General features: G+C 45.5%; 2 protein-coding genes across 3 annotated transcripts in view; one reads left to right on the forward strand and one right to left on the reverse strand.

The window, feature by feature from the left end:
• Positions 1–25,553, reverse strand: LOC135398599 (uncharacterized). 2 transcript variants are annotated; one of them, XM_064629987.1, is made up of 10 exons: positions 25,203–25,553; positions 23,674–23,739; positions 23,482–23,526; positions 16,141–16,339; positions 14,604–14,763; positions 12,504–12,643; positions 12,147–12,276; positions 9,287–9,463; positions 2,629–2,766; positions 1–295 (listed from the first exon to the last, which is right to left on the reverse strand). In XM_064629987.1, the coding sequence occupies exons 1-10, from the start codon at positions 25,387–25,389 to the stop codon at positions 131–133; spliced, it is 1,407 nt and encodes a 468-aa protein (XP_064486057.1). In that variant the 5' UTR covers positions 25,390–25,553; the 3' UTR covers positions 1–130. The 2 variants fall into 2 exon arrangements, with proteins under 2 accessions (XP_064486057.1, XP_064486061.1); XM_064629991.1 differs by having other exon boundaries at positions 23,482–23,586; positions 25,203–25,301.
• Positions 1–27,087, forward strand: part of LOC135398612 (leukocyte elastase inhibitor-like) — a 208,054-nt gene that overhangs the window by 150,689 nt on the left and 30,278 nt on the right. The window lies entirely within an intron of this gene.

A 27,087-nucleotide genomic window follows, 5' to 3' on the forward strand; every position in this document is an offset into this window, starting at 1 on the left:
TACTGATCAATTTTATTTTGCACAACATAATGCAGTATGCACTTTCTGATAATGGAAGCGCTGCAGAAGAGACGTGCAATGCGGCCCTGAAGTGTCAATAGGATAAACGTTATCTTCCAGATCTCTTCCATCAACAGCTGGTAAAGACTTGCGACATATATTGTTTCATCCAATGAAGCCTAGCAAAGCCCTTCTTGAAGGTGCCGTCGTTGCAGACGTTATTCTTGTCATTGCAGTGCATGTCGTACATGGCCCAGCCACCGTTGTAGTCGTACTCCATGAATGCTTTGCACATCTGCGCACAAATGGATTTCATGCGTCGAGCATGCAGGCCACCACTAGCATAATAGTAATGATTTGAAGTAGACCTACACGTAAGGTGAGTTAAGCTATATTTTGTGTGACGACATGCTGCTCGTGCCACTGGCTAGGACTACGATATATAAGCACATATGGTGCTTCAAGGGGACAATGCAACGATTTTTCCCTCGTTTTTGTTTGACGGAAGTGATGATACTGAACACTACAGCCGAAGTTTTACGTTTTACAAGCTAACGGTTTTCGAGAGCGTTTGAACGAAGTATGTGCCGAAGTTACAGAAAGCCGATACTTCTGGCGACGCGAGAGGACGGGAGGGTGGCAGGCAAGAGTGTTGTGGGCAGAGTTGGCAAAAAAAAAAAAAAAAAGAAAAGGGAGAAAGCACGATATTAAAAAGAAATCGGATTTATTAGATTTCAATCGATTTTTTATTTAAATTAGCCTCACGTATATGACCATGAATAAGTACGCAGACAGCATGATGAAAGATCTGACAGGTACGTAAATACAGTGGGACGATGGCAGCGCAAAGACAGCGGGCAGGGGAAAGACAAGAATGACGCGGTTGTCCGTTCGTACTTCCGAAGAAAGCCGTCATACGATAGATGATGTGGTGGCCCTCATGTAATGGACTTAGAGCCTAAGAGGCGCGTGGGAGACAGTGTGAGAACGCTAAACCCAATATCATACGCCCTTGATGAACTGCAACAAACCACTTGAAGAAAGATTAGCAGGTTTCTTGACCAAAAGGTCAGAGCTACAGGCTGTGCACCGAAGGCTTGGCCAAGCACTTTGTGGGCCGCATTTTCTGGCTAATGTCTTGCACACTAGATATACCAAGGTAAGCGTTTCAGCCCCACAGAGGAAGACAGTGCGATGTCCTGGGCACATACCTTCCATTCTACGCTGCTTCCAGTTGTTGCAAACTTTAAGGCAAAGGGACAGCCCTTCAAAAGTTCCATGTTTTGCGATTGTCGAGATGTTACTGCACTTAACTGGTAAAAAATCTGCTGGATCGTTTTTGCAATCAGACGAGTTAGGTGCCGTGTTGCAGCTAGAGACCGCTTTAGCGTCTACTGCGGGTACCAAAGGGGCATTTTCGTCGCTTGGGTTGGTCCAATCAAAGTTGCGGCACCAACTAGAAGCTTAGTAGGCCGCGAAACTAGTCTTTCTTATGCAGTGCATGAACAAGCGGCAGTGATTTTGGTTAGCGCGTGCTCTTACGTGTCCGACAACATTAGTCACGCGTATTTGCACATACACGGTGTGTTTCTCTGGCCTGGCTGGAGTAAGCTGTACCGTAGTAGCAATAAATATCAGGACGAGTGTTGTCGAATTGATTGGTTGATAAACTGCATGTGACACTGCGCCGCACCTTCATCTCCATTCTAATTTTCCAACAGGTATCATTTTCAAGCGGAACATAAAAACGGGAACCCAAGCAGCAAAGCATCTTGGTCCAATATTTGAGCGATATTGGCAATACTGGCCCAATATTGGGCCGGCGTTGCCAATCTTGGTCCGGTATTGGCCAAGATGTTGCGCTGCTTGGGAAGTGATTTAAATGATAAAAATTTAGGTGACTTTAGTCCGATTAAAATCGCTGATTTAAATCAGTGATTTAAATCGCGCAATCCTGGTTGTGGGGAGAAACTTCCCTGCCACCAGGGTTGCCATACTTGGCTACTTTGCGTCAAATTGGGTACTTTCTGACTGTTGTGGCGCCGAAATTTGAGAAATGGGCAGGTGCGTGTATGCTGTGTACGTACATGTGCAATCTATAATTTTGTGTGTATGATGTACTCCAGCTACTGCAATGCCTTCTGGCGATGTAGCGTACAAGCATAAATGATAAATAAATAAATCATACCATTAGTTGCTTATTTAGATTACGCATGTTTCTATAATATCTAGACGATTTTATCCATACGTAGCCATTTTGCTAAACTCTAAACTAATTACTCTCACTGGTAAGTGTAAGGAAGTGGAAGACCAACCACATCTCCTAACAGCACGCGTATCAAACATTACATAGGGCTGTGTTAGAAACTTCGAGGAAAATGTAATGCCAAAGTAATATTATCACCTCATGAAAGAAATTACATTAGTAATGCATTACTAAAAGTATCGTGATGCATTTCTTAACAAAACCGTATGGGTAATTGTAATACATTACAAAAAAAAAAAAAAAAAGAGAGAGAGAGAGAGAGAGAGTAAATTTTGCAGCTTTGCCCGACCACAATGATTCGTCGTTACAAGCTTAAGTAGGCGTAATATTCCTGATGATGATTCGACAGTTTCCAAACTAACCTTCCTTCTGATGGAGGAGCTGAGCTCGAATGCAAATATTTTGCGCCCGTTCTTCAGTCCGGCGAGATACACAATGCTGTCATGATCCAGCGTTACATTCTGCTGGAATTGGTGCGCACCTTTTCCATTCATGCAGTGCTGAAAAGGAAACACTGTCATGTGCTCAACAGTGATAACTTGTTCGGTTGTAACGATATGTAATGCAGTATGCGTTAAGCAAATTATGAGCAACGTCAGAAGATGACACAGACGCAGTTCCCTCGGAATTTCTATCAACATTAGAGAGTTTTAGTGTACCGTTCGTTATCGCCTTTGCATACGTAAGCGATAGCGTTAGTGGTTCTGCGCACGCGCAAACCATAAAGAGAGCTTCGCGCAGTGCGCAGAACCCCCACGGCTATCCCTTACGCAAGCAAATGCGATAACGTACGATGTACTAAAACTTTGTATTGTATATTAAGAGCGCAACATAACAAACGTATTGCTTCAAACTTTTCTGTCACTGCACTCTTAAAACACAACTTCACCGCATGACACGCTCCTAACAACCCGTATCCCGAATGACTTCGTTCTGTCCCCCCATTTGCTTAAAACGGGAAGCGTACTGCTTTTTGTGACACTTATGGAGTTATGTTAATTGTCACAAAAAAGCGTACGCCCGCGCTTTTCACGTCGATAACGGTATCGCTCTGTGCAATGGTTGGCCGTCAGCGTGTTAAGGGGTGAAGTTGTTTATTCTTATTTTCTTGTTATGGTCGTGACGACACCCACTTGTGTGTGACCAACAACGGCGAGCAGATCTCGTCGTTACCCCCATCCTCCTCTGTTTCAACAGTGTAGCCGACCACCAGTAGCGTAGCCAGAAAAATGTTTCAAGAGGGGTCCTGCGGGAAATCGCTTTCCCTCTCGCTTCCCTCGCTTTCCCGCTCCCAAATGCACTACCAAAGGTACAGCTTGGGACAAACGTTTACGGTACACCGGGGTGTCGCATTTCTCTGTTGCAGCTACGCCCTATATAGCAACAAACAGGAGCGGACTCACAAACTAAGAGATGGGCAGAATAGCCGGTCACCTGTTTCTTATTCTCTCTCTCCCTGATATCCAGCAGGAGGTCACTCTGTTGAAGAAATACGCCATTGCCGTGTTCCGTAAACGTTTGTCCCAAGCTGTACGATTTCGGGGGGCGAGGTTTTTTAAACCCCCGAACCCCGCCCCCTCTGGCTACGCCACTGCCGATCACCATTCCGGATAACATCGTCCTCTCTCCTGATTCGTTGGATATAGGATGGATCTGCTTATTATAGACACCTCGCATTTGGATAATGTGTAACCAGCTCCTGTGGCCTAGTGACTACGATGATGGCATTCCATGTCGAGACTGGGAGGTGACCCGGGTTCGAATCCTGGCTGTGCTGTTTCGGGTTTTCCTCAGACGCTTTAAGACAAACGTCGGCACAGTTCCCCGCGAAGCCGGTCCAGGACCCACGATCTCCTCTGCGATAGTCGTGACGTTGCCCGCATAAGCGTGGCCGACTACTGTAAGCAGTTTCGTCACCAGCTCCTGGATAATGTGTCCAACAGAGGCGTACAATTCCTCGTTCCTTCAGTTCCGGAGAAAGAACGATATCATTCGGAATGATTATCGGCTAGGAACGTGTTATGTGGTGAAGTTCTATTTCTACAATAAGTGAAGTTCTGTGTCCACCCATAAAACAGAATTTCACCACATAACACGTTGCAGGCGAACAATTACGCACAATGACACCCTTATCAGCACTCTTGATTCGTGGAAAGCTCTGAGTGTACACCTCTTTGTGACAATTAGTCTACCTCCACAAGTGTCATAAAAAGAAGTAGGCCTCCTGTTTTCAACAAATCAGGGAAGAGAACGATGTCATGCGGGATAATGATTGGCGGGGAAATTCTGTCTCCTTTCTTGTTCCTCCTCGTGTTTTTAAAGGGTGTAGCTTCAAGCATGTCGTATATAGCTACCTTAAAGTGGCAATAGAATGCAAACATTTCTACGCTTTCCCTCGTCGTTCTCAAGGAGCGTGACAACGCGGAGAAGCCTAGGGTTAGTCTCCTTGAACGATCTCCCGCGATGATTGGGCAAATCGTTTTGAAGAGACCAATGAGAGTCCGCTCCGCATTGTCAGCCTTCTGGAGGAGGAGACGGATAGTGAAAGCGTACATTGCGGTTCCGTTCGCACATAAATCACGAACGACGCAACGGATGAAACCCGTTCCCTTTGTGTTGGCGTTAAGGTAACGGTATCTCGAAGAGAAATTTTTGCACTGTAGTACCCCTTGAGGTACGCCTTCAAAAGAATGAAAAATGGCTGCACGGATGTCTAATTGGTACTAGTATTATTTGATTCGACAAAAGTTAAAGGATTGTTCTGCTGTTCGTAGGTTTACGTTTTTGCGTTATATCCTTCGCATGTATCATTTGATGTGCTTTTAAATGCATGGCGTGCCAACGATGCATTTCTTTGCCTAGACACGAGCATAGTGGACTCAAAGGCGCAATGATACTATTATTCGTGTGTTGTCGTTATTTTATCATCATCATATTATTATATCCACTACATTTTGTCACCGGCATTGTACCGCGATCTCAGCTATTACAATTGCGACTACCGCACACGCGATGCGACAGTAATAAAGATGTTGAAACTCAATTTTTCTAACGTTTGCGACTCTCAGCCGCGCCTTGCATCGTGAAGTATATAGCAAGCAATCGTGCAGCGCCTATTGTTCTCATGTGCCCTATATGGTCAAGTGGTGCGGCGTCTTACAATTTGGTGTACTCTTTGGTGCACTGCCAAACATGTAGGAAATGCGATAGCATTGCAGCAGACGAAGAATAATGCCTGCGGTGTGACCGCACATAATTCGTGTGCTGAGCAACTGCAAACCAAACCATATAGGTTACTATGGGCCTCGAGCAGGAACACAGAAGTCGGATGCGTTCACTTCCTGTTAAAGTCACTGTACTCTTTGAAGCGCATTTCTGAACATCTGGCCGAGTGGAATAGCGACACGCTTTGTCGCACGGCGCTTACGTTCTTCATTTTCGGCCATCGCGTCTGCATCCCAGCTCCGCAGCACGTCGCCTACACTGTAACACTGCGGCATCTGTGGTGCCGCACGACATTGACGCCATTATGCGAGGCGCGCTGTGCAGACCCTACGGAGTTTTAGCACATCTGAAGCTCTCTACGAAAACTATACAAAAAAGGAAGCCGCCAAATCAAAGATCACCAACGTGACGTCAGCCACTTCAAAGGAATCAAGATGCTTAGCTTATCGTGTTTCCAAAACCGTTATGGTAAAAACTTTCCAATCTGCTAAATCTCCCTACTAAGCCAAAGGTCCGCCGAAACCACTGATCTCTATGTATAAAGGCTGGATAGCGGATGGGTGAGGGTATCGCGGGAAAGGGTACGACCACCGGCCGCCATATTGCGGTGCTCAAAAGAGCGATTTCAGCCCATAGGAATGCATGTAAGCTGTGACAAGTTTTGCTGTTTGTGAGCGCTTCCCTTGCTGCTTCGCTAAAATTTTGCCACGGATCGCTGCAGAAATCCCTCGTGATTGAGTTCCTTACGTTTTTTGTGTGAAATCCCGTCACATACATGTTATTTCCTGTCTATTTTGTACTCGTGTGAGCGCGTGTCGTTCCAATCTTGTACTTTGAACTACGATTATGTGATTTGCTGGTTTTGTGTGGTGTTGTATTTGTTGTGTTACGTTTCCTTTGTCGTCCGTCAGCGTGTTGCTTCCCGTGTTTCTCCCATTTCCTTTCTGCTCGGGGGTGCGGAATGCCAGGGAATGTTTGGCACGTTTGTTTATGTAACTACCTTAATATGCTTGGGTATAAACATTATGCTTTGCACAGGAAGTTTAGATATGACTGGTTATGACACGAAATGCCGAACGGCACTAAAGCACTTCCAAAGGACTAGAATGATATGTGATATAAAGGCTATATGACGGTAAAAACATACCGACTAGAAATATGTGCACTGGGGAAATAAATGGCGGTAAAGACAGTTCAAAATGACTAGAGGTAGAGTGAATAAGTCATAAAAAGGCTAAGTAGCAAGGTCTTGTGGTGAAAGTTCCAACATCAAAGTATCACAAGTCCAGTTGCAACAGCAAGTTTGAAGCAGTCAAGCAGGTAAGTGGGCAGAGTGCATTACTGGTTGTTGAATATGATCAACCTTGACAATTTCTTTCGCAGCTGAGGCCTGGCTGTCACCTTCTCTGTATATTCTTTGGCAAGGTGGTACAGTCCGATACTGCTGTAGCACTGGGAAACTTCTTTGATCAGACGGATAACATTGTTTTCATTTGGGCTGCATTCAAACATGTGTTGTTGCAAGCTTAAGCAGCGAGAATAAAGAGTAGACATTCGAGGTTGAAAAATTATTTATTGTCTCTAAGTAAAGTAAACATGCTGGAATGCACCAAAGAGACATGTGGCTGGTGTGTTTGTATGTCCCACTAATACGAGTTTGTACGTTAGTCAACATGTTCATGCAATACTTTTTTCTTTATATGCTTTTGCCCGTCTTAGTATTGTCCTATCCAATATGGAGTGGCTTTTAACTGCATATGAATGCATAATTGAGGAGTGTTTTCATATATTGGACTAGCTGCAGCTTTAAGGTGCTCTTCGTGCAGTACCTGATTCCAATCATAAACCATCGCTTGGAACTCTTAACTAGGGAACATGATTCTAGAGGCTAGATTTTCATGCAAATACACACTTTCAACCAGAGTTCGAGGTAACTCGTTACTGTAACTAAGTTCCTTTTCTTGGTAACTATATAACTTAACTCGCAACTTTTGCGCCGTGTTAATTTTCAGAGGAACTCCTTTTTCAGGTAACTTTGCCAAAGTAACTTAAGCTACGTTCCAAGTTACTAATTCGCTTTTCACTCACGTCCACTTATTTCCTTGCTTTCTTTACGGTTCTTCCACAGCATTTTATGTCATAAAACATGATGTCCAGTCAATGACAGTATTCTGTTCAGGAAGTAAGAACTGCTGCTATTGAAATGAAGCTGAACCATCGTGTGCAGACAGGGAATAAGATGTAACACGTTCGAATTGTTGGACATAAACGAAAACTCAAGGCAGGCAACTCAGGGTCGAACTCAGCTGCACCTGTGTAGTGTTATTTTGTGTCCGAAGTAACTTGGGAGCAACTCGTTCTTTTTTTTAAGTAACTCTGTAACGTTTCAAGCTACGTTTCGGGCTGAATAACTTAGTTGCATTTTTCACACGGTAACTTTGTAACGAGTTCCTTTTGACGGGCAACTTCTCGATCCATGCTTTCAACTCTGCATGCTTTTTGTACACTATATAAAGTAAGATACTTTTGCCCCAGTGAGTTTGTTGCGTATTTTAAATGCATGCAAGTGAATTCCTAGAGGTACATATTTTGAGCAAGATAAATGAGTTTTTCATGCATGTGCGTTCAACTAGCTTTTAGTGGATATAAATATGGCCTCTACATATGTCACATGCATTATTACTTTCTGGAGGTGTTCTGGGAAGTCGAACTTGTTGGGCACAGCGTCAGGCCTCAGACGAACGGTTTGGCCCGTTCTGTCGAAGCATTTGTTTTTAAAATATTTGCTGCAGACCAGTGATGTCGTCGACGGCGTCCAGTCCTTTCGCCTGACATTTACCGCACACTTTGTTTAAATGTTCTGGGCGGCCGTGAGGGAACCTGCATTGAACAATTTATGCCATCAATTACGGAAGGGATGACAAGGCTAATCCAAGCAAGCAATCGTCGATACCGTGACCAACAAACTGAGCCGTAGATATCACAGCTGACAAGCGCACTTCAACGCTTGCTGAGTGCCGAGACCATACCCGTGAACTGCAGGAAGGCTAGACTATCACAATGACTCTATGCAGATAACGTACGGCTTAAAGTTTAACGCTTAGATCTTGAGATACGATTCACAAAGTGCCGCGCACATGCATCAACAGCAACGTTTTGTCACTCCGCTCGTGGACTAATAAATCACATTTATTTGTAAAACCATGTCACTTACTTGTGAAATGTCGTCCCCGGTGCCTTGCCAGTACGGTCAGCACACCCATAACCACAGCAGGCGGGCATGACACCACAAAAGTGCTACGCAAAGGCGCATGCACATAATGCAGCTGAGTGGCGGACGGCAATGTTTTGAGCTTCCCAAGATGGCGGCCGGCGACCGTACGGTTGCACCCTCAATCCGCTATCCAGCCTATTACTATAGAGATCAGTGGCCGAAACGTTTCTTCTCAACGGATGCGGCGCGATAAAGAAACAAACGAGGGGGAGAGTGCGCATGGCGAGATTAAAGGGACCCCTCTCCATCTCCAACCAGCGTGACGGGACGCGGCTACACCAACGCCTCAAAAGCGCGTCAAAGAATTCCTGTCCCATTTCAAATGGTGAGGGATGCAAGCACTTTGGCTTCACGTTTTCGAAGAGCTCCTGTGAGGTAAGTACTGATAACACAGGAAAAGTTCCTCAGCGTACCGCGTAGTTAGGGTTAGTGGTTGCGACGAATCGTTTCAGAGCTGCTTTTGTGTGCTCATGGTCCAGGACAGATACGCTCAGGATATTCCCCTTACAAGTGTAGCTTACCGTGTCACGCATTGTAGTTAGAGCGGAACTTGTACATTTATCGGCTCTGCCAAGTCGGACGTTGTGGTCGTCCACCCGCTGATCGAAAACTGTAACACGGATGCACAGTGATATCGGGAGAACTTCCAGTGTGTATGAGGGCAAGTTAACCGCCTTTCGGAAGGTAAGAGTGTCTACCTGTGAGGAAATAAATGATAGCAAAAGACATTGTGAGATACTACGCGCCTGTTTTTGTTGAGACAGCAGTAAAAAGCCACCGTACACCGTTGAAATACTTCGCCACATCACACGCGCGTAGCCTACCATCATTTTTCCTCGACATCGCACTTTTGGATACGTTGTGTTTTACATTAATTACCCCAACAACAACAACTTTATTGCGAGATGGTGAACGGGGAATTTCATCGCGAGGGGCGATACTCTACCCCAATGCTGGTGGTGATGCGGGAAAGGATCGAAGTCCTATGGTATCCACAAAGGTGCAGAGAGCTTTGAGGGCAGAGCGTTGGTGGGCTGGATGTGGCCAGGGACCAAGCAATTTTTTGAGAAAGAGGGAGCGAGAGTCCAGCTCGTTAACGGATCCGGAGAGTACGGTTCGGGAGGTTGGTAGTGTGGGCAATGGAGAAGAATGTGCTCTAGATCTTCTACAGCGCCGCAGTGATTGCATTGGGGAGAGTCAACTTGTCTCAAGCGGTAACGCCACTACACTGTAAAAGCCACATAGAGGCGCATTCGATGAAGTAATGCGGCATCTTGACGGAATTACCGCAAGAAAGGCATACGCCTCCTGTTTTGAACAAACCAAGTGACAGAATGATATTCTGAATGGCTGTTGCCTCCGGACTGTGTTATGTGGCGAAGCTCCTACAATGGTCGCTTCCTGGAATAATTTTCCCCTGCTGAGGATTCCTTAAGAAGCACTTAAAGGGAGACTTCGGAAGAAAATCGGTTGCAGGCTTCTGTTACTATTACGATTATTGACATGCTTCGAACGCATTTACGAAATATCTCGACTGAAAACTGCGCAGATGGCGCAAAAATGATGTTTGAAATGTGAGGAGCGGTCGCTCTGAGCCGCCGTTGGAAGGATGTGTTGCAAGCAACACTGGGCGGCCGTCCGGCGTCGCTAGGTATGCGTCCGCTTGATCTGTGCTTGTGTCACGAAGGAGAAGTAAGGAGACCGAACTCCGCTGGAAAACGACGTCGCAATTCCTCGAGTCAATTGTTGGCCGCGGCGCGGCGCTCGCGTTCCCTCCGGTACTAGCTCCGCGAAATCGCCTGCACGGCAATGCGCCGTTTGTGCTCGAATACTCTATTACAAAGCGTTCAAAACGAATGTTTGTTTGGTAAGCATAAACAACGGTGTCTCCAGTAACGAGTCAATATTTTCTGGTCAGCTACAATTATTTTTTTCTTTTCTTTTTTATTTTTTCTTTTCAGTTTCTGCTACCTCGTTTTTGTCTCATAGATGGAAGCTACCTGTCGGGTAAACATGAAATCGGAAATACGAAGACAAAAAAAAAAATCTAAACTTTAATACGTAAGACAAACGTCTGACGTTGCCAAAGGTGTAATGTCGAATGCCTCCGACGGAATCACCTGTCGCTTCTCCCCGGCCGTCTCGGGTGTCGTGCCCTTCTCTCTCTGGTGCGCGCGTACTTCGACCGCTGCGCTAACACGCTAACATACCCCAAAGGAAGCAAACGTTGTTCCGAAAAGCTACATTTGAATGATATGGAGGAAAGAGTATGTTAGAAGCTCTGTAATCGAAAGTCGCCGGATGCGATCTTTCCGGAATCGCGCGTTATGTGGGTCGTCGCATAAGCTGGGACTTAGAAAGTTTTATCTCCGTACGTGTCGAGCAGTTAAGAGACCTTTGTGTGTGTGAGTGCAAGGAGGGGCAGGACGCTCTGATGATGGGACACGGTGGGGTTCTGAAGGTTCTGGCACTTAATTTCTTATTTCTTGTCATGCATGCCAATCGCTCGGTTTTGGGAACTGCAAAAGAAAGTCGGGATCTAGTCTCTAATTTATGTTGACGAACACTGAAATCTTGAACAACACTTACTTCTACAATACACTATCGCTTTGGTGTTCAGTTGCAAGTTACTTCTGTACAAGCATGCTGCTCAAAGCGTTGCACCAGGGATTTTACCACCACCACACACACAAAAAAAGAAGAGGAACAATACTGCACCACCACCAATATATACCTGCCAGAAAAGCTAAAAAGCCCTAATTCCAGTAGATATGGGATCTAACCCCCCCCCCCCCCCCAGGTACACAAAGATGAAAATCGTCTTCGAGATCCCTTCCTTAAGGAAGTGCATGCACTGAATCCTGAACCGTGCGTGTGTAAAACCTGCGACAGAAGTGCGTTCTGGTACCTTGGTATTAAATTCGTGTTGCCGGTTGCCGTTCGCGTACAATAGTGACTCTGAAGAAGCTTCGTCGTACTCCTCCGAGTCATATGAAAAGGATACAGGGTCGTAATAGCCTGAGCCCATGATGGAACACTGCTCCTAAACCGATATGACCGGCCGCGACACACGCGCGCTTCTGCATACCCCGTGACGTCATGCGCCGGCTTTGTGTGGGCGCTCTGGGAAGGGGAAATTTTTGCCGTCTCCTCCCCGACTATGGTTTCGGTTTAGATTAACTGCTATTTCCGCATAATACATCGCGTGACAGGGAAACCATGCACATAGCCAGTATCGGGGGGCCAATATGTACCGAAAGCGTCGTACAACAATTTTTTTTTTTCAAATATTGTCCCGAAGTCTCCCTTTAAGTGTCCCACACGGCACACACTATTTGACTTTCCTATTTGACAAACACTCCGCAACACCAGCGTACTCACGAAAGACGGCTGGTCACTCAGTGGAGGGTTTTTCCACACTGTAATGGCGTTCGATACGCAACCCTCATGACTCTTGCTGAAATTTCGGAAGTCGGACGTTTGGAAGAGAACAATGTTAGGCTCGGCATCGCTGAAATGTGGAGAATAGTGAGTATTATGCAGTCACTGCATAGGACATTTCTCGAAAGAAGCCCATCTTTTATTGCGGTACGCAATCCGCATTTGATTTGTGAAAGAAATCCGTTTGAAGGAAATGATATCGTATGAATACAAATGGTGGGCGTCATGTTGACCTGTGGCACTGCCTTCCTTGTCTAATTTGTCCCCTCTTTCGTAGAACTGATTAATACAACCGACCTGATCAACCGATTGAAGCGATCCTTCATAACGCCCTTCGTGTCTGGTTTCCCTTCATAAAGCGGCGCAACGCCTACGAAGATGAAGGGAACGTCGTCGGACGAATTAGTGCGGAATTCATTCTGATACGTTCTTAGAACCTGAAACAGGCAAAGAGTACACGAGGATGATTGATCGACAACATACACCTGTGTACAAACCAAGAACACCGTGAGTCGTTCGTAAATTCGAGAACACAAGACGACGACAAAGATGATGATGATTCGGGGCGATCACATCCAGAAACTCATTTATGAAACCGATACCACTATGTTCGGCATCGGCCGACAATCCACTTGGCTAGTTTTTTTCTTCCGAAAAGTGATTAGATATTAAATAAACGAATTTTAAAAACAGTCGCAGCTTCCGCAGCTGCGGAAGCTCCCGCGACAACGAGATCACCGTGACGTCACTCCCTAACAGGGGGAGTGAGAGGGCATCGCTCAGAGGAAGAAGGCACCGTCCAGACCCCGCACCACCGCGGCATCCCTTTTCTCAAGGCCGTGCTCTGATTGGTGGCGTATAACATGACGGTTTCGCCTTTTTCCGGAGAGGGAATTCCGACGTACTCTCAACATCGTCTCCTACAGTCAAACTGCGCCACTATTTCGCGCACTATACCGTTTTCAGGGATCAACGAGGAATAAAATGACACAATAGTTTCGAAATCGACTGAAACGGATGCAACCGTCCCTTTAAAGTTCCACTACGGATTCAATCTCTGGATCCTACCGAATTTATTGTCGTTGCAACCTAACGTCTCACAGCATTCTAGCTAAATATTATTTGTCTACCTGGCCTAGAAGTGTGATAAAATTCATGTCTAGTTTTGAGAAGTACCACATGGGGTGCCATTCTACCCAGGCGTCTGGCAACATTGCTTCTCCAAGGTTGATTTTTGTGATGACGTTAATAACATTGCCTTGAGGTAAAACACATGACGAGATTAACACACAACAGACTCACGAACCAGCAGTGAAGCTTTTTACACAGTGTGCAAAGGAGATGGGGTAAAAAGAACGCGTACACTTCGGCGTGTTTTACATTTTCCTGTGGTTTTCCTCAAACTCAAGGCAATGGTAACATCATCAAGCTAACACCAGCTAGCCTGCCTACTCCAGTTATGTTAATCGATTTCCGTCTCAAGGGAGCTGCTGGCAGTCTTTCAACGTGAGGCAGAGAGCAGACATGCGCCCTGTTGCTAGGAGACAGGTTCCAGAGTTACCGGTGACGTCACCTAATCCGAATTGGGGAATCCGAAACAATGAAGTTTTCTTCAACAATGAAGTTCTTTCGAAGCGCGTAATGTTCACTTACGTCATTTATATTTTGTGTATAGAGTCTTTGTGCGAGGTTGATTTATACAAAATGAAACAAATATAATTTTTAGTCCGTAGTCACTATAATGGCACAATAGCTACATTGTCTATGACGCTCCAAACACAGTTGCTGATTTTTTAAGCAACATTTCAATCTCAATCGCTATCTTTCTCGTGACCATGAATACCATATTCATGTGTGATGTTGCACATGCGTGGAAACGCCGAACACAAACCAGTAATAACCTTGTTACGTGATTAATACTGAAAAAGCTAGCATGTCATATTTATGTTAAAATATGTACATGTGTAAAATATTCCATGTATAGAAGAACAATCTGTGACATGGAAATCGTGGGATTTTGCCACCTAAGTACTTACACCCGGAGTAGTGTTTTGGGGACCTTTCATAGAATATTTGTCTCACAGAGTGCAACTAGCAGAACCGAGTTTGGTGAAGCAAACCTTCTGTTTCCAGCTGCCGAAATACAGCGTGGCCTAACCAGATGCGGATCTGGGGGTGGGGGGTGGGGGGGGTAGGGGGGTAGGGTTCAGATTACCCTGACCTCCCCATTTATATCATTACATAGAGTTTCAATTGACCTTAGGTAGTGTAGTAGGATGCTGCCCAAGGCAGGACCCCCTCCCCCCAGAAAAATCCGAGATCCGGCTCTCGGCCGAACACTGTTCTCGATGCCACGTTAGAGTTGCAAAACCACTTAGGTACGTTATTGTTGGTCACCTTCAGTAATTCGACAAGACTTTCGATGTACTGGCCATTCGTATTTGCTGTGATTGTTGCACCGAGTGAACCGTAGTGCCTAATGTTATTCTTCCAGTGAGAGTGGAGGACGCTCTTGCCCGACGTAGTCTTTAGGTTCTTCAGGCTCTTTGATCGCGATCTGCAAGGAAATGACATCTGAGGAAGCCAGAAGGACAAGTTAAGACATCGGACTAGTCGTAAGTAATTATGGTCTCCTTACTGAGCGGTTAACCACCCGTTTGTCTACTCCATCTGCCGCATAAACAGTTATCTTCACCCTTCAGAAACATTGACACAGAAAACCATATTCCATGTGTAACTAGTGCCGTCTTCTTATTGCTTGTTATACCACTTGTGATATCGCTGAAATGAGTGTAGTTTGTAGCATTACCATTGCAGTACACCAGTGGTTCCAAACCGGGGAGGAATTTCATGGCTCCAAGGGAGGAATTAGACCCGTTTAGACCACTGATCCGCCTTCGAGCGCATATAACAGCTAGCAGTTTGTACAGTGCAGGACAAAAGTGTACGGAACATGCTCCGGAACACATTCCTTCCTCAGAGTGACACGATAGCAGCGAAAGGTATCGTATGAACTTGCAAACATATGAATGGGATACCTAAGCACATGTCTAAGTCCGTACGGTCCCATTGGCTGCTAGCGTGTCACTCTGAGGAAGGAATGCGCCGGAGCGTGTTCTATAAACTTTTGTCTAGCACTGTACCGGAGGTGTACAATGGCGACACGATGCACGCACACCTCAGTACACGCAGCGCACGCCGCACCAGAGGTCGCAGGCATGCCCCACGCTCAGAACGTACTGTTGCAGTCTCTTTTTGGCCTTGCAGGTAGCGCACTCTTAGAAAAACGGATGGAGCACAGTTACACCTTTTTGGAGGTAATAGTTGTCGCATAGGTTGAGCCTAAAAGGTAGCAAAGTTCTACCTGCTATCTGATTGCAGTCGGCACAACAGATTACCTTTCCACCTTCCACCTTTACCTGCCCACCTTCGCAACGCTTCTCTCGTGGCGGCTGGAATGCCAGTGAATGTTACAATTGCTAGCAATTCCCGACTTCCCGACATGTGCCAAAAAGGGTCCGGGGAGCGGAAAAGGTTGGGAAGCACTGCAGTGCACTAACATAGAAATGTCAACAAACAGTGCGTTAGATCGTAGGTCGCGTCCAAGTGGGTCCGATAAGAACCTGCCGTGCATTCTTCTTTTACCCTTATTTTTGTTAGAACACTGGTGTTTATGTGAGAAATGTGGAGCGAGAAACTGGTAAAGCACGTGTCGCATTAATATCCAAAAATCGGGAGATTACCTAGGTTGCAATACCGTCCGCGGCAGCATTTATGTGCCAGTACGTTCTTTGGCTTCACTCGCTGCGTGTTTCTCAAAAGCTATGTAACGAGGGTTGATACAAAGCTACCAGGAGACATTAAAATTTTGGGCAAAAAGCAGGTGTTGTTTACGGCATGCTATCAATCATTCACCTAGTTTACCTGAACTTACTGTTCTGCGACGTCCAACCCAAAAAGGGTTGACGTGTATAATCGCGCCATTTCGATGAAATCATTCAGCGGAGCTAGCTCAGATTCTGTGAAGCTGTAGGTAGAACTCTGAAACACGATGAGGTCACACAGGCCGTCCGGTGGATTGTTGCGCTTTCCGGGATACATGGTTGTGCAGAGAAGGATCTTCGAGTCCAGCGCTAAAAAGGGGAAACGATGGCACAGAGTGTGGGTGAGAATTAGGAACACAGACTGTGGACTATCTTGTCAAAAGCCCTGTACGAAAATAAGTTCGCCTAGAAATTTATTGATTAGTAGCATAAGATAGTGGCGAGGGCAGTCCGTGTTTAGTTAGCAGCACGACAGGTACGTGATCTAGATAACCCCCGCGGCGTATATCTGCAGCCCCCGCGCTGATGCCGCGAATAGACGCCGTCGGTTACTGTGTGTGACCCAGCGAACCTACGCATTTTACACCAGGCAGCATAGATGTACACTAAAAAATATTTTAATCAACGTCAATTTGTGATATCAATTCGCCGCAGGGGGCATCAGTGTATGCTGATGTTTGGTGAGTGGCGCCACGACGCACCCACTAGTCCCAAGGTGTTATCCGTACCGTGCCGAGGGGATGGAAGGAGAAGGGTAGAAGCCTTGAACGGTGGCGGTCGGGGTCTTGGTCAAGCCCCTGCCGAAGGGTTTTTCTTAAAACTGCGGGACCTTCTCACGTGTAAGGATGAGGTGTGAGCGACATTTTGGACTATCCATTTGCTAAAACTGTATATGGTTAAAAATTCTTGAAACTCAATCACCGGGAACGCAAAGCGTCCTCGGACCGAAGTATACAACCCAAATTCTATAAGCTTCACAGCAAAGTACATAGTGCGTGCAGTGACAGGAAATGACAAAGAAAATGTAGTTCCCTTGGGTAAAATGTCACTGTTCTTCATTGAGAAGGCGGTGGCATCTCTCTCTAAGCACGTACCAGAAATTATGCACATGCGATCAGGTGGCTTGTTGATCAAGTGTACCTCAGAAGGAGACTGTGATACTATCCTGAGTACACATGAAATGTTGGGTAAAAAATACAGCATCTTTACCCCAGACATTAAACACAATTCAAGGCGTTATTGCTGCGTCTGAACTCAATCGCTGAACTCATCACCCAGTTCTTCTGAACCTGAAGGTCCAGGATGTCATAGATGTACATAAGATAAAAATCAGAAAGAACAATGAGTACATCACAACACGAAATATCATCCTCACGTTTGACCGCCCTACTCTTCCTCAAAAGTTGAAGGTTGCATACCTGTCAGCAGACGTGCGACCATACATCCCAAACCCCTTTGCACTGCTTCCGTTGTAACAGGTTTGGTCATGCTACGGACTCGTGTCGCGGCTCTGCCTGCTGCGCATGGTGTGGCAAGCGTTACCATGAGAGTAAAGAGTGTAAAGGGCCAGACCACTGTATCAACTGCTCTTCAGACCACCCATCTTACTCTAGATCCTCTGCAAAGTGGAAGTATGAAAAAGAAGTCTTGCATGTCAAAGCTCCACAAAACATAAACTATCCCGAAGCCAGGAAAAAGGTCTTTCCCATGTACGAGGCGTGTTCAAGTCAAACCGGGACTTTTCATTTTTTGCAAAAGTAAAATGAACTTACAGGCGAGAAATTAGTTTTATTTTTGAACGTAATCTCCAGCTGCACTAATGCACTTGTCCCAGTGTTTCACGAGGGCTTGGATGCCAGCAGCCTAGAAATCCTTACCGGTGCGTAGCAGCCATGATCGGACCGCATTCTTGACCTCGTCGTCACAGCTGAAGTGGCAGACCCTAAGGAACGCCTTCAGTGGCCCGAGATGGAAATCGCTGGGTGCGAGGTCTGGACTGTAAGGGGGATGTGGCAGAACTCTCAGCCAAGTTCCTGTAAGGTGTGTGTCGTGAGATGCGCGGTATGTGGGCGTGCATTGCCCTGTAGGAGGAGGACTCCTTTGGTGATGAGGCCCGGCCGCTTTTGCTTCAGCGCCTGGGCAGAAAATCAATATGAACAACGCCAACCTTGTCCCAGAAAACCGTGGCCATGACCTTGCCCGCAGACGGGGTGCTTCCGAACTTCTTGGGAGCTGGTGAGCCCGGTGCTTCCACTGTTTTGATGCGCGTTTAGACTCAGGAGTGAAATGGTGCACCGACGTTTCATCGCACGTGATGATCCGATCAAGGAATGGCTGTCCTTCAGTGTCGAAACGGTACCTTAGCTCTTGGGAGATTTCCAGTCTTCTCTGCCGGTCAAACACGGAGAGCTACCTTAGGACCCAACGGGCACTAACTTTCCGAAACTGGAGGTGTTCGTGAATGATAGTGTTCAACGTTCCTACAGAAAGGTCCGTCTTTTGAGCCAGTTCGAGACATGTTATCCGTCGGTCCTTGAGGATCAGGCGCTCCACAAGTTGGATGTTCTCAGGAACTCTGACACTGAGCTCTCAGCCACCCCGGCCGGGATCGTCCTGCACTGATGTACGGCCGTCTCGAAACCATTTGCACCACTCAAACGCTTTGCTGCGGCTAAGTGTATCATGGCCATACTGAGCCTGAAGTCTTCCGTCAATTTTAGATGACTTTATGCCTTCATTCATGTGAAACTTCATGACAGCTCGCTTTTCGAGGTGCGCGCTCACCTCGTTGTCGGCCATCTTGTCCAACACGTGTCTTCTGTTTTGCACAAACTTTGGAGGCCTGTCGCGTGTGAAAATGACGGAAAAGAAGTAGCGTGAGCCATTTGTACACTCAAAGAGACAAAGTCCCGGTTTGACTTGAACACCACTCATATTTTGAGAAGTCCCTCACAACAGCATTGAAACAAAGAGTAAAACTAGTTACACAGTACATGCAGACAGAGTCAGTTCTAATCACAGAGCCAAGGACAAGTGAAGATCAGGGAGGTAAAGATACACCTCCAACCCTCCAAACACACGTGGCGTCAACGCCACTTCTGTCTACTGCAGCAGTAGCTGCAGTCTCTCTAACCTCTTCAGTGGCATCCTCTTCAGAGACGCGACCTTCGTCATCACTACCCCTGGAGCCCAGCTTCATGGCTCCAAGGCTCGTTCATGAGCGCGAGCCCCAAGCCAAAAAGAAAATCTAAAAACAGCCTCGGGGAGCAATCATTCACTCCCCGATGTATCGCCGAAGGAATTGGCAGCTCTTTGGAGAAAAATTCCGAAGCAGCCCAGAAGAGGCCCAACGAAGAGATAAGTGCTTCTCTCAACAGCCACAAACAAATAGATCCTAGTCGGCAGAAGTTTACTGTACACATCCTATTTCTCTTTAGTACTGCTATAGTTATGAGTGGAAAGATCCTTCCATGGAACTGCCGTGGGCTGCTTTCGAATCTAAATGATGTCAACGATATTTTCGACAAGTACAGTGCAGCATGTTTCTGTCTTCAAGGAACACGTTTAAACATACATACACCAAATCCACTGCGCAGACATAATATTTTTCGAAAAGATCAATCAGATACATCCCAATCATCTCGAGGTGTAGCAATCGTAACAAGAGGTTCTTTTCCAACCAAAAAATTCACCTGACTACAAATTTGGAGGCTGTGGCTGTGCATGTGCAAGGTTCATGGCTGTGCAGGTGCATGGGTGCATGGTTGATGCAACCACGTTTCATCAGCTGTAACAAGTCGCCTAAGTACTGCAAAATCAACTTGGAGGCATCCATTCGGTGTGGTTTCTCATCGACATTCAAACATTTCGGCACCCACTTGGCTGACAGCTTCCGCAAACCCTCCTCTTTCTGAATTTGTACATCCAATGTGTTCTCTGGATATGTCGCAATTGTTTTAGCCGAGACTCGCCGATCTGTCAAAGTGAGATCATGGACACAATCAACAATTTCTGGTGTTGACACCGTTGGAGGCCTCCGTGATCTTCCGGCATCTTTGGTGTAAAAATCCCCACACTGAAAGTCAACACCCCACTTCTTGATGGTTGAGTATGATGGGCACTCGTCGCTTAGTGTTTGCATCATGCACTCATAGATTTCCTTCAAGAGTTTTCTTCTGTGTGAACAGGAATTTCATGACAGCCCAAGTTCTACCTTGGAAAATTTTACGGTTCTAGTAGACATGGTTGTGTTGATAGCCGGAAGAAAAATGTTGATAGCAACGCTTGACGTTACAAACTTACAATCTCTCTTCTTCTGCTTCCTCTTCTTCGTGTCGCTCTTTGTGTCTATGATGACGAGATCACTTTCGTATATATCTGGAAGTGGGTCTGGCCAAGAACTTTTCAGCACGCCCTCGTACATATGAAAATATTTTTGTTAAAGACTAATTATTTAATCTACACCCCATGACCCGACACATCAACTTCCCGGCCGTCTTTTTCCGATTTGTTTATCGCTTATTAAAATACCTACAGTGCAAAGACATTGCAGTATGAAGGGTAGCAAGACAATAGAAGGGGAGAACTTACAAGCACACGACATGAATAAACTAACAGGGGGACAAATTATAAGCGCTACTAACAATGCAACTTAAAATAAAACAAGTTTACATTCCGTTCAGAGACAACATTACTTGGCAGACTGTTCCATTGTGATATGTCCAGGGGAAAAAGAATATTTTGGAAACATTTGCTTGATAAGCATACTCACAAACTTTAGAATGATCCACTCTTGAAGATACATAGCCAGGTCGTGATAAATATAAAAAATGATTTAGGACTGTCTCATTATGATAGACACTATACAAGAATTTAAGCAGGAGATTGCGGCTAGGTACAGTGAGCAATTCCCATCTCAGCATAGCCTTCAGCTGCGTGACACTTTCTCCATACCCGTACCGACCACAGACAAATTTAGCAGCAGCATTTTAAATTTTCACGATTTTGCTGGTTAAAACCAGGGAGGATTGAAAAGCTGTAGTGAGTGTTATGAACTTATGACACGCCATGAAGAATAATTGTCCCTCACTATTAGTATGGTTTGTTCCAACATGTTAGCAAATTTTGTTACACCTACCTATGTTCTTTGGAAAAAGATCCTTGCATATGTGAGATGAGCTGGTTGAACTCAATTCCATTAGGATACTAAAAGTATTTTCGAGTTTACAGCCCTCTACATCTATTCCTTGCATGTCAGCACACAGGTTTAGGCAGAAAGTTGACGTGTCGTGTCGCGGGGTGTTGGTTAAATAATTATTTTTAACAGAAATATTTTAATAATAATAATAATTTATTTGGTCAAAAAGTTGACCGGGGACAGCGACAAAAAGTCACAATGTGACTTGACGAGGTCACTGTCCCCGTACAGCAGCATCACATCGTATTTTATTTATTTATTTATTTTTACAGAAAAGTGAGGTATAAGGACAGTGCACCTTACAGAAAAACGTAAACAAAACGATACACTTATTCGACACACTTCTTAACTTGTAAAATATTCCCTAACACATTTCCTTGTGGCTCCTAGTAAGTTAATGGAAATGTTATTTAACAATGTAGGCAGAGCATGTTGTATCTGTTGTTCACCATATGATGTTCTACATTTTGGAATGATCCATTCATGCTGATGACAATGAAAGTATGTATATATAGCAGGCAGTGTTGTACGTAGCGCCGTTACTAGTAGCGGCGCTACCGTGTCCGTTACTTTTTTCGGTAGCGGAGTAGAGATCGCGCTACTTTTTTAAACTGGTAACGAAAGAAGTACTTCCGCTACAAATGTGCGGTAGCGCTACTTTCCGAGCTGGGGTTCGCTACAACTCAACTTCGACGTATTATCAAACCTCCACTCTGCCTGCCTTCGATCAAGCTGCACGATATCACAACTCATTCTGGGAAGACCGGGCAAATAGCCGAAAGGAGGGCACAGAGGCCGTTATCTTGCAAAGAGGATGTGTCCTCCACGTGTTCCCTATTTGGGATGAACCTTCTTGAAGATTTGGTGCATTGTCGGAATTGTCTGCAAACTGACGTCACTCCATTCTGGAGCCGTCCTCGCTAGCTATGAGTCATGACATTCCACATGACATTGCACCACGTACGCTCATGTGCTTGACAGTTGCAATTTCTTGTCCGCTGCAATGGAGGGACCATGGCCTGCTACAGTACAAAACAGTAGCGTGGTGTTCAGATGTCTACTATGCGCCTCGGTGGGAAAGCTTTATCGGTGCGTCAAGGAAGTCAACGTCCAATTTGAAAAAGCACACCATGGTATGTTTACTAAAATCTCGTTCCGGGCAATCCGAGTTCTTTTTGTGACAAAGCTGTTGAGCCTTTTATCGGTAGACTTGCTTTGTGCTTTATTTGCTTTAGAGGAAGAGAAAAAGATATGCAGGATACCGAGTAGGCTTTAGTAAATCTGTAAAAAAACGGTTTTCAAAATTTTAGCCTTCAGGCAACCTACGTGTAACCTCCATTGGACGTCGATTTATTATTTTGAGATATTGTTTTATTTGATTATTTATTATTTTAAGACGTTTGATGTACGTCATCAACGATGCTGTTTGTTTATTTCCTAAAAAGTAGCGCATGACATATCGCGTTACTTTTTACGGGTAACGGTAGCGGTATTCCGCTACTTTTAGGTACGTGTAACGATATCGGGATTTCGTTACTTTTTGCTCAGGTAGCGCGTATCGGTATTGCGCTACCTTTTTCGGGTAGCGGGTACAACACTGATAGCAGGTGAGAGATTTTCAAGCTTACATCCTTGTATTCTTAGCATGTCAGCGCGCAGGTGTGGAGAGTCAATACGTCGGCTCGCGGGGTCAGCTGTCCGTCGGCAGACGAAGAATAATAATTGATATTAAAAAATGGCATTAATAAAGCTATATTTGCTGTACATCTGTCTATGCTTTTTATGCTGCCCGCTGTCCATGCGTCAACTCGCGGTGTCACGCACTGTGATTGACGGCGTCGAGTAACGGCGTCTGCGCGGGGGATCGCAGGTGTCCTTTACGGGGGTAATCGAGATCATGCACCTGTCATGTGCCTAACCAACCGCGCATTTCCCTCGCCACTATCTTATACTACTTTCGTCACAGCGTTATACTGAGCGGGTAATGTCAAGTCGATTTCACATTGCGTAACACCAATACGAGGTAGAGCAGAGATATGTGATAAAGAGTAGCTATCCTGTTGTAAGATGACGTTATAAACCAACTGAAACATGCGTTACTGCGTTTCCATTTTGCGCTCATTTTTACCCGCGTATCGCTAGGTCTGGAAAAATTATAATCGTCGAAAACGAGAACAGCTAGTTATAACCCGTGGGTTACATTCCTTTTCAACTGAAGTTGGGTGTGCCATAGCTGTAGTAAAATATTACTTACCTTTTGCCGTTCCTGCTTTTTGTGGTTCCGTCGTTGTAGCAACATCTGTAGGGGTCGGGTTTCTTCAGAAACACTTCCAGTTGAAGTACATGATGCTGTATGATGCTAAAGACACGTTATTGGGCATTTCTTTTATCCTTTCCTCAGTGCCACAATTTGACACGCAGCGTGAAGTACATTTCAAGCTTTTACCTCTTCCTCTAAGCGGCAGGTTACTTGCAGCGTCGCCGTCTGTATTCCCTCCAGTATCCGGAGATCCTATAACATTAGACGGCTTTGATCATTGGCGCCATGATCGCTGAGGAAGCGATTATATGTTTCTAATAATAATTAAATAAATACTGATTAAAAATCTGATTATAGCTTCGGTACGAGATGCCCAAGACAGCTCCAACTCGATAAAATATTCTTAAAACGTTGATTTTACTGAACGTTAATATTGCCTGAACAATGGCTCAGTACTGGCTACAAAATGTACCAATAGTATTGCCAGTGGACGTGGAATATTGCGAGTAATTTTCAGATATTCATTTTTCTGCCATCGTCTATGTGGAATGGTTGTGCAAAGTAAAACGGGCAACCTATGCAGTCAATTTGAACCCAGCACCATTCGATGATATTCCTAAAATAGCGGTCACTCGCAACAAATATCCTGTTTGGTTAACCTCGTCCTCACGGGTGAGCCGACTTTTGATTGAGTTGTACTTTGGATATACTAGCACTATTATCGAAATTTGCGTGTACCCAGACAATATTCTGAAATCGCGGGAAGACAATACTGTTTTACTATTCACTGTGTTTGGCTGATATTGTTGAATTGCTGGTATAGCACTAGGTCCGTAACCTCCATATTGCAAGAGTTAATATGATCCAATATGGGACTAGTATCTCCAGCTTGGGATCACTACTAAAGGCTAAACCATATGGCTCAACCAGCTTTTGAGAGCGTTCGTCGCGCCCGACGATGTCGCAACAAGCGCGACGAGGTCGCTTGCCGCGTCCCAAACCACACGGCACGACAACAACGCGATGTCGCGCACACAGTACCAAGGCGTGCGAGTCTAGTAGCACGACATTGATAAACAGGCAAAGAAAAGAATGAATTATGATGACATGTGGCGCAACCCACATTACTAAAGCACACCTTGTACTGAGAGAAAGTGGGGGTGTATTCAGCACTGACAAAAGAAGTAGGGTCTGTAGGTGCCTCTATGACAACATTTTGATTTCTTCGTTGTTTGACTCGTTTTGTATATTCTGTCGTCATCGTCGCCGCTGCTTTGTTTTTTTTTATTTTTTTCCTAATCTCTACTGGAGACGTCCCAATTTGGTGCACGTGTGTGCACTTCCTCGCTAACGCGTTGATTAATGTCGGCCGACATTGATTTGCACGACGCTATGATTACACTGACAGGCCTGTTTGCCACCTCCATCTTTTCGAAAGAACCGCGTTCGTGACGCCGCTGCCAATATGTCTTGATTGGTGCGCTGCGCTCTGGTTTCCGGTGTCGCATCGAGCAACCGGGACACAAATCTCACAGAGAAGGTCGCTGGCGCGTCGCGCGACAAGAGATGCGTCGTGCAACGTGAAAATTGCGCCAATTGTCACTCCATATGGTTTAGCCCTTAGGGGTTATTTCACTTCCCATCTCACTTCCCGCGGTTATTCAAATAGTGGCTTTATCAATAGCTCGTGATTCATGACAAAGGACGTGACCTACCGCTACTATTTCGAAACGCAACGACAGCAGTTGCAGATGCCGCTATCACTGCGATTACGATGATGATCATGGTAGATAATGCTGTGGTTTCAGTTCCTTCTTCTCTATTGGTCATAATGTAGAACAGAACATTACACATTACGCAGGGTACACATAAAAAAATAGAGAGTGAAATAAGACAAAACATATGTCCGCCAGCCAGCAAGCCAGCCAGCCTGTCCGTTCCTGCGGTCTTCTGTAAAGCGTGCTTTCGCTGCACTAGCACAGTGCCCGCAGGAGAAGCAACCAGTCAAGGTGACCTTCTCCCGCTCTCTCGAGCAAACGTAACGTCAATGCGATATTGTGGTGGGGTGTGATGACGAGATTCCTTATATCCACACCGTGTGGAGACAATGCTGTATTGCAATTAAAAATGAAAAAGGCCGAAGCAAAGTGAGCAAGACGGAAGCGACTAAATGAGGCATCAAAGGGGTGGCAAGGACTGAGTGTCAGACTCAGGAGTGAATTCCAAAGGTCTTTAGTGTTAGTGACCCGGAAGACTGGAAGAAGAACAAGGTCTTGTCTCAGGAGCTCGTAGAAGTTTGCCTTCGTTGTCTTTGCTGCTCCGATGGCATGAGGATCTTTTTCGCGACGATGTCCGCAACAAAATACGGCGACCTGCAGTGCTGGGGACCCTAGTTGGCTAAGCTGGCTTTTCGTTCGAGGTCCGCCAGGTGATATGAGGTGCCGGATAACAAGGTTTCTTTATATGCAGGACTAGATGCAGAATTTTAACAGAGCTAGGATGATCGAAGTAGCGATTCCTGTTCCCACGTTGAGCACATTATTTACTCCAGCCATCACAATCTGTGCACAACCTGTGCAAATCACAAAGCTCTAAACGTGTACCAAGACGTTCTAATGCCGATGCCTTCTACCAAACGCAGGAATACTCTGCCAATATTGGCCCGTTTGCATAAAAGTTGACTAGGAACCTCATACTCACTCTCAACAGCCTTGGTAGTGCATTGAGCACGCGCCCGCTGCTCGTGCGGGAAGCGCTGCCGAAGCTGTTGATATTGAGTCTTAAGTTCGAACTCAACTTTTATGCAAACGGGCCGAACCGCGCGAAGGAAATTTACGACGAGTTAGGTCATTAACTAATCAAAATTAATTTCCATGCACATTGGCTTTCTCTTTCCAAACTGAATCGCGTAACAGTACTGTAAAATGCAATTTCGCACATACGCATACTTGGTCGGGACTTCTGCAGTTTTTCACTCTAGCACTTTTTCACTCTTGCAGTGCACCCATGAAGTCGTACAGCTAGGACAGACTTGTACATTGTGCAAATGTAAGGCTTAAGATAATAGGTTATTTTCTGCTCGTTTAGTTTGTTTTCCATATGCACTTCCAATGGGTATTTCATTCTGTACACCTCCACAATAGAGATTACGAGAAAATGCAGCTGAGACAACCTGCCCCAGCCCGCGTGACAACCTGTCCCGCTACTGGGGCGTATTGTCACTCTTGGCGACCTCCGTGCAAATAGTTGTTATAGACTGGTTTTGAAGCCAACTTTAGTTTAATATGTGCGTTGTGGGTAGCCAAAAGATCACACAAATATCCAACGTTGGTTTCATCAGCCTGACGAACGTACTTTCGTCACAGCAAAATCAGAAGTAAAAACTGTGACAACTCTCCCCGGTCTCCCCTACATTGCTGTATTATTAATTCATTGAGAAGGAGAAAGCGAAACACCCTAAAATTTTGCGTAGCATTGTATTGTGTTCAGACAATGAGAAAGGGAAGTGCCTACGTTTGGAGCAACGGTATTTTCGAGCATTGAGCCGGAGCAGCTAGTGAAACCATATGGACATGTCAGCTTCTGATGTGATCGATGTGA

Source organism: Ornithodoros turicata, chromosome 1, assembly GCF_037126465.1.
Source record: "Ornithodoros turicata isolate Travis chromosome 1, ASM3712646v1, whole genome shotgun sequence".
Lineage (NCBI taxonomy): Eukaryota > Metazoa > Arthropoda > Arachnida > Ixodida > Argasidae > Ornithodoros > Ornithodoros turicata.

What these genes read in the sequence shown, in the direction of transcription:
- LOC135398599 (XM_064629987.1), bottom strand. Translation starts at nt 25,389, where the DNA reads ATGTTTTGTCTTATTTCACTCTCTATTTTTTTATGTGTACCCTGCGTA. An exon ending in GTCTTGTCGAATTACTGAAG is followed by an intron (nt 12,644 to 14,603) that starts GTGACCAACAAT and finishes TGCCTGTTTCAG; the next exon opens with GTTCTAAGAACGTATCAGAA. An exon ending in TAACTACAATGCGTGACACG is followed by an intron (nt 2,767 to 9,286) that starts GTAAGCTACACT and finishes TTTCCTTTTCAG; the next exon opens with CACTGCATGAATGGAAAAGG.